At 38.9% G+C, this 7,401-nt stretch overlaps 1 protein-coding gene across 1 annotated transcript; it reads left to right on the plus strand.

Annotated features, from left to right (window-relative positions):
* Positions 1-5,014: 5,014 nt before the first annotated feature.
* LOC145069669 (uncharacterized) lies at positions 5,015-6,036 on the plus strand. Its single transcript, XM_079016621.1, has one exon. It carries the CDS (start codon positions 5,069-5,071, stop codon positions 5,780-5,782), a length of 714 nt encoding a protein of 237 aa, XP_078872747.1. The 5' UTR covers positions 5,015-5,068; the 3' UTR covers positions 5,783-6,036.
* Positions 6,037-7,401: the final 1,365 nt, after the last annotated feature.

The following is a 7,401-nucleotide window of genomic DNA, read 5'->3' on the forward strand; positions in this document are numbered from 1 at the left end:
AGGTGTTGTTTGTTTTTCTTCAGAAACCTCTTCAAAGCTCTTACTGCTGCGGGGCGCAGCACACGCGCAACACTTTTACTCTCGCAGCGGTTTGTTTTTCGGAAGTCTTCAGGGCTTAAAACCTCTGCCCGTGTGCTTCTTGGGGAAGCATTTGTTGTACCTCTTCCCACCCATTCTAACCTAAACCTAAAAGCATCCAACCCCAAAAAAACATACGCCTTCTTCCAGAAATCGAAACCCATCGCGTCACATCTTCTCTGCCATCAATCTCCACCTCGCAGTCGCCCCACCTTGTCATCGCCACAGCTCGCCAGCGCCTCCTTCTTCCTTCTTTGTCCAGCAGTATACACAGGTATGTTTTTTTTCTATCGATTCCTAAATTGGCATTTGGTTTCATTTGATAAATTGGTGCCAAAATCTTTGTTGAATATGCCAAAATCTTTGCTGAATTGTTTGTTTTTCAACTATAATAGTGATAGTTTATTGTTGAATGGTCACAAATATATGCTGAAATATCATAAACTTTGCTTAAATGTTTGTTGAATATGCTAAAACAATTGTTGAATATGCTAAAATCTTTGCTTATATGTTTTTTTATTCATGATGCATTATTTTAATTTTTTATGTCGGCAGCAGTGTAACATCCCAAAATACGAGCCAAAAATTTCATTTTAAAAACATATACTTTGCAAAACATTAGAAATAAAACATTCACCGATCATATCATTTCATAAAAGATGTCGCGTGTCTAGAAATCATTTTATAAAACATAATAATATCAGAGTACAAATCCCCAGGAAGATCTCATAGTGCGGACTACAAAGCGTGTATGTGATGTGCCGCTACCGCGCCAGCTCCTTCCCCTTCGGAGAAGAGGTACCTGAAACCAAAACTGTAAACTGTAAGCACAAAGCTTAGTGAGTTCCCCCATCATACCACATACCATACAATCACATATCATACATACTGTCGGGCAATTCTGGGGTGCTCGACCTACCGGGTACGGCCATTCTGGGGTGCCGACCTACCCGTTTCAAGCCGTTCTGGGGTGCTGACTACCCATGTCAAGCCATTATGGGGTGCTGACTACCCATCGGTCCTAACAACCGATCCTCGGGGACTATTTCACCCCCTACTGCTACTATCACATATATCATAACATAACATATTATCAGACATATTTGGGGTGTCCGATCTACCCTTCGGTCCTAACGACCGAACTTGGGGACTATTCTCCTCCTACTACCATTATCGCATATAACATATCCTTCCAGCATATAAACATATCATCACATACTGTCAGACGTATCTTGGGTGTCTGACCCTTCGGTCCTAACAACCGAACTCTATTACTATCACATATACATATCATGCCAGCATATAACATATCAGGTAGTAGCAAACCTAGATGATATCACAAAGACAATCATCTAACATACAACTCCTACTGGTGGGCCGGCATTGTGGCCGTAGACCCACCGCTACTAGAAGGTAACCCACCTCAAGGTAGTTGCTGATCTGCATGGGAACTGACTGTCTTTTGCTGCTGATGCCCCGGAAATCCTCCGGCTATAATTCCCCCGAAACACTCAGTCAAATACTGCTAACCGACCTCAGGGTAAAATGACCATTTACCCCTAACCAAACCAAGAGTCAAAGTCAAAGTCAACTTCCAGTTGACCAGACTCGCGGAGTTGGCTCGCCAACTCGTTGAGTCCCTATCCATTCGATTGACCATAATCCCGTCTCTACTCGTCGAGTTAGGTATTGACTCGACGAGTTTTCCTTCTAAACCGAAGTCCAATAGTCCTTTATCCTACTCGTCGAGTTGTATGAACAACTCGTCGAGTTCATCTTCATCCGAAGATCATTATATGCTGAGACTCGCCGAGTTGTATGAACAACTCGCCGAGTCTGTTCTTGAGGCAAGAAGATTGCCTTGGACTCGCCGAGTCAGGGCATTGACTCGCCGAGTTCCTTCATGGATGAGTCTGGCTTCCGACTCACTGAGTCACACCCCATGACTCACTACTCCATTCAGCAAACACGAAAAGGAGGAAAACTCGGGGACTCGCGACTCGACTCGCTGAGTCCGATGAACGACTCGCCGATTCTTTCACATGTAAATACTATATACTCGATTTTGCTTGAATCCAGCTCATGCCATACATAGATCTGGGTTCTTAGGGCTTGATTAACACGTAAAGTTTCCAACTTTACGTGTAAATAAACACCAATGAAGGTTTTAGGGCTCAAAATGCACTAAAAGAGTAGATCTAGGGCTTTCATGCAATATGGCTCCATAAAGGCAGTAGACCCGAGCTCCTGGAGCTCAATCATGCCTAGATCTAAAGGTTAATCAACTTATTACAAAACCTAATTCATAATCAAGCTTGGAAATGGCTCAAGAAGGACTTTAATGGAGCTTTAAGGGACTATAAGCATGAAAACGGAGGGAAACTGAGTTATACCTCAAGGAGATCACTGAAATAACACCAAGATGTCTGGCCTCCTTCTTCTCCTCTTGATCTACTCTCATTTTTCTCTCAAAATCTTCAAGAAAACACACCAGGGCACTTCAATCTCACAAGGAACAATGTTTGGACGATATAGGAAGCTCTGAGGGTGAAGGGGGCGAGCTTGGGGGCGCATACGATGATTTAAATAGGGTGCAAACCCTTGAAATTAGGGTTTCATCAGACAGCGGGGACTCGCCGAGTCTAGAATATGGACTTGCCGAGTCCAAGGCTAAAAATGCAAAACACTTAGATAAATTTTACATACCAGGAACCAGGTGCTACAAGCAGTCTGTAGATGTTAACAAAAACAAACATACTTCTTGTTACAGTTTGCAGCCGTTTGGTCCACCTCTTCTGCTATAGAGGTTTGCAGAGGTGGTCTGCAGACTTTTTAAATTTTTGCTTCAGAAAAAACAAACAGCACCTTAGTCAATTAAATTCAACTTACACTTCCTTATTCACCTTGTATATAAAGAAAATACTTGATCCAAATGACCTATTCAACTACATAAACGCTGATCTGTGACCTGCATGATCCGTGAACAAACTGATTAACCCAACAATCACCCCCTTAATCGGTTATTCACACCATCCACTTACAGCAGTGTTGAATCACCGTCTTCTTGAACCATCCCAACTTTTCCCGGAACCATGACCTTCACCATGGTCAGGTCCAAAGTCATTCCTCCATACCCGACTGTTATTTGTCACTACACAGAACTCGTTTGCACATAACACTTCTGTGACATGAGAGCATTATTCCACTGATCAAGAAAATAAAGCCACCCGCTTCTATCATTTCTTTCCCGCGCTAAAAGAACCGATTCAACGTCACATGTGTTGAAGTCTTTCTATTTTTTTCCTTCGTAAAATGGTTAATCTTTCCATTTTCCGGTGACCAAACCACAACCTACCGTCGGGCTTGCCTTGAATACCATATTTACTTCCCTTTGATCACAATTAACAGCTACGAACCATCTCTTTTCATCATCGGTCACCCCCGTTGTCTCGAACTATACTCTACATCTCCCCATGACAACGGTTGACCTGATGAAACTTTAACATCTCTGCCTTCTGCTATAGACGAATCCTAAAACATCCCCCCGTTGTTGCTCCTAGCAGGAAAAAATCGGTGCTAAAGAAACCTCGATTCTGATTTTAAGCTCCAAAACAGTTTTCGACCTGCTGCTCTCGCAACCCTGCAGTCAAAGTCTCCTCCCTCCTTCGAAAGTCAACTTTCAAACCCTCTTCAACCTTCACTCTGATACCAATTGTAGAATCAGGTTCCTTAATAACACACACAACACACACTACTCACGTATTATGTATGGGAAGCTAACGTTGCAAGGAAATGGAAAAGATTCATATATTCAATAAACAAAGGGCTATAAATAGCCTTATATAGACTCTGAAAAAACAACAGAATAAGCAATCTTGGGTACAGAAAATAAGGAATAAAATACTACCTAGTTAGTCATTGCTACCTAAAGAACCGGTCCACGGATTGACTCACATTCTTAACCAACGTGCACCTTATGAATTAGTCAATTAACCTCAACTTACACTTCCTTATTCACCTTGTGCATAAAGAAAATACTTCCCAAATGACCTATTCAACTACATACCCGCTGACCCATGATCCACGAACAAACCAACTAACCCAAGATACAGTAGGCGTCCGAATCACCATATTCTGCTTCCCTTGTGTCATGTAAATTGAATCAAAATCTCATGCTTCCCTCACCTTATGCTAAGTGAGTGATGAGGAATCAAACAAATGATGAGGAGCATTAGGGGAGAACTCAATCCATATGAAAATGATTATTCACATAGGCTTTGAGCGATGAGGCTAAGAAGCCGATAAAGAATGGTGGTTTTGAGTCTTTGGTCATCAGACTAAGAATAACTAGGAATAGTAGCAACAATTGTGAATAATTGGTTTTTGATGGACAGTCTCATGGCACTACGACGAAGTTGTCTTAACAATTGCCTTAAGAAATAAAAATAAAAATCATAAAAGGAATAAATTAAAATTAAAACATGTTTTCGTAAATAAATATAAAAGAACATGGTTTTGGTAATTATTTTTCTGACTACTACCCTCTTGTAGAAAAATCTTGTAATCGATCAATCTATCCAATTTTCCGACATCGGTGCTAACTTTAACAATTAATTATTAGATAATGATAACCAATAAAATAACACTAAAAGTCATATTGTCATAGACAATAATTAAAGGCTAATTTTTCCGAATCTGCTGTCAAGGAACCAAGGAACATTTTACCAAATCTGAGCTGCCATGCAATCTCTTGGAAGGTTCATAGCGACAATTTTCGTGAATCTAGCTGTTGCCATATTGTCATATCCGTACGTGGGCTCCGTACTTCGTACCCTTCTTCCGTAGAGATCTCAGATCTAATCCACAACAATCATCTTAACACAAAATCCTATATAAACCATCAACAAAAATACTATTTTCACTTACACGAAGCTTACATACATACAATTTACACTTGCCTCAATCCCTAAACTCCATCTCTTCATTGGCTATGTCGTGCTCTAGTACTTTCGAATCTTTAAGAGACTTGCATGATTCTGTGAACAACCTGCTTCGTTCCCCAGACATGAAGCGACTTCTTTCCCACCACAAACATGACCAAAAGTGGGTTCAGAAGGTCTCTGAATCGTCTTTAAAGATGTTAGATTCTTGCGGGACGACCAAAGACATACTGTCTCTTGTTAAAGGTCACATCCAAGAACTCCAGTCCACGTTTCGCCGAGCCAGTAATGGTGAAACGGAGAAGAAGCTAACAGCATATAGCTTTCAAAGAAAGGAGTTGAGAAAACAGATGTTAAAGCGTTTAAACTCGCTGAAGAAGATGAAGAACGCGACTAGTGGTACTGGTCATCATACCATGATCGACGATAATCAAATAATTGTTGCAAATGTGCTCAAAGAAGTGAGAGAAACCATTGTTATATTATTGGAGTCAGTTATGTTGCTTATGTCCATGCCTAACCCTAGCCCTAGCACAACAAAGCTGATGATCAACTGTAATGGGGTTTTTGCAGCCAAGGTTAAGTTTACGAGGGTGAATAGTCTGAGCCCATGGGAGGATTGTGACGTGCAAGCCCTTCAAAGTGCAATAGAGAGACTGGAAGCTGTGGAAAGCGCCATGGAAGATCTTGAGGTCGAATTAGAGTGCATTTTTAAGAGGTTGATGAGAACTAGGGTTTTGTTGCTCAACATTCTCACAAACTAGGAGGGTTGCTACATGCTCAAAATATGCTACCATATTAGTATGTGGACATGTGTTATAATTTAACACCATCAAAAACTTTGATTTAATGTAGGTAGTATAAAATTGATAATAAATATTTAAATCAACGTTTAATTACTTGACCGAGGAAGTTATACGATTTTTTTTAATGAAAGAAATTGTTGATAATGTATCAAGTTATTTTCTAGTTTGTAACCAATAATATACTGGTTTATAGAACATGAATCTCTTACCAATCTATATGAGTATATTTTGCTATAAACTAATAGTCGAAAATAATCATAAATTGGAGGTTTTAACGAATTCGGCCTCATTACCCTCTCCGCTTGATTTTGCCGCAAGTAAAAAGAAAGAGCAAAAAGAATAAATATCTAATTAAATTGATATATATTGGCTTATATGAATACATCATATATAGATGCAATATACATAGATTGTGATCTCTTCAAGGGTATGTACTTTTGACTAGGGGTGTTCAAAAATAGCTGAATCTATAAATCCAATATACATAGATTGTGATCTCTTCAAGGGTATGTAGGGGTGTTCAAAAATCCAAAATTTTGGATATCTGAAAAATCGGATATCCAATTTTTGGATATCCGGTTTTTTGGATTCGGATTTGGATAGTAAATATTGAAATTTTTGGATATTTCGAATATTTGATATCCGAAATATATAATATAAAATTTAAATAATATGTATTATTCTATTGTTTTTTAAATTGAAGCTGAAATTTACTAAATCATGGGTTAGTATGAACTTTTTACTTAGTAATTAAACGTATAAATTTCGCATTAGATTTACATTTGAACAGGGCCGGTTGAGGGCAGGGGCAATCTGTGCATATGCATTGGGCCCAATATTTTTAGGGGCCCCAATTTTTTTTACATGACACTAAGGAAGACTCGTTGACTACCTTATAACCTACATCCGGTTGAAACAATAAAGAGATTAAGAAGGAGTTGTGTTAGATCAATCGGCAAGTAACGACATTCTAATGTCGCTTACATCTTCAGATCTCCTCTCCTACTGTAGTTCTCTACTCATTACCAGCCACCGAGCACTCCAAGTCTGTCATATATTATTATTTTTTTTGAAATCGGCCCTCATTGGTTTCCTTCGTTCCCAGTCACCAACGATGATGCCCTCTGTCCATGCCCCTTCGTTCCCCAAAATAGGCAAACAAGTAGGAAAGCTTTCTTGGCCTTTCAATTGAAGTAAAAGCAAAGATGTCAAGGTAAAGCTTTACGGTATAATTGTTTAAATACATTTCATGTTTTGTTGTTTTAAGTATTCATTATTTATTGTTTTTGTTGTTCAAAGATTTCAACTTTCAACTGCTTATTTATTTATTGTTTTAATTTTGTTTGGTTTTATCATTAATTATTGTTGATTCTTGGTATAATCTATCAAATGTTCATCCCCTTTTAGTAGACTGTTTATTGGCATTTGGAAAAAATTTATTTGTTATAAAATATTATCACCTTTTTTTTTTGCTTTTCAGATCAACGGTTAAGTGGGGTTTGAAGTAGAAATGACACATGTTATTTATATGTAGCTCTAAATGTTCCGTTTACTAACATAAAGAAATTAAAAAGCTT

This window comes from Lactuca serriola, chromosome 8, assembly GCF_051521515.1.
Source record: "Lactuca serriola cultivar US96UC23 chromosome 8, Lser_US96UC23_V15, whole genome shotgun sequence".
In the NCBI taxonomy this organism is placed as follows: Eukaryota; Viridiplantae; Streptophyta; class Magnoliopsida; order Asterales; family Asteraceae; genus Lactuca; species Lactuca serriola.

What these genes read in the sequence shown, in the direction of transcription:
- LOC145069669 (XM_079016621.1), top strand. Translation starts at nt 5,069, where the DNA reads ATGTCGTGCTCTAGTACTTTCGAATCTTTAAGAGACTTGCATGATTCT.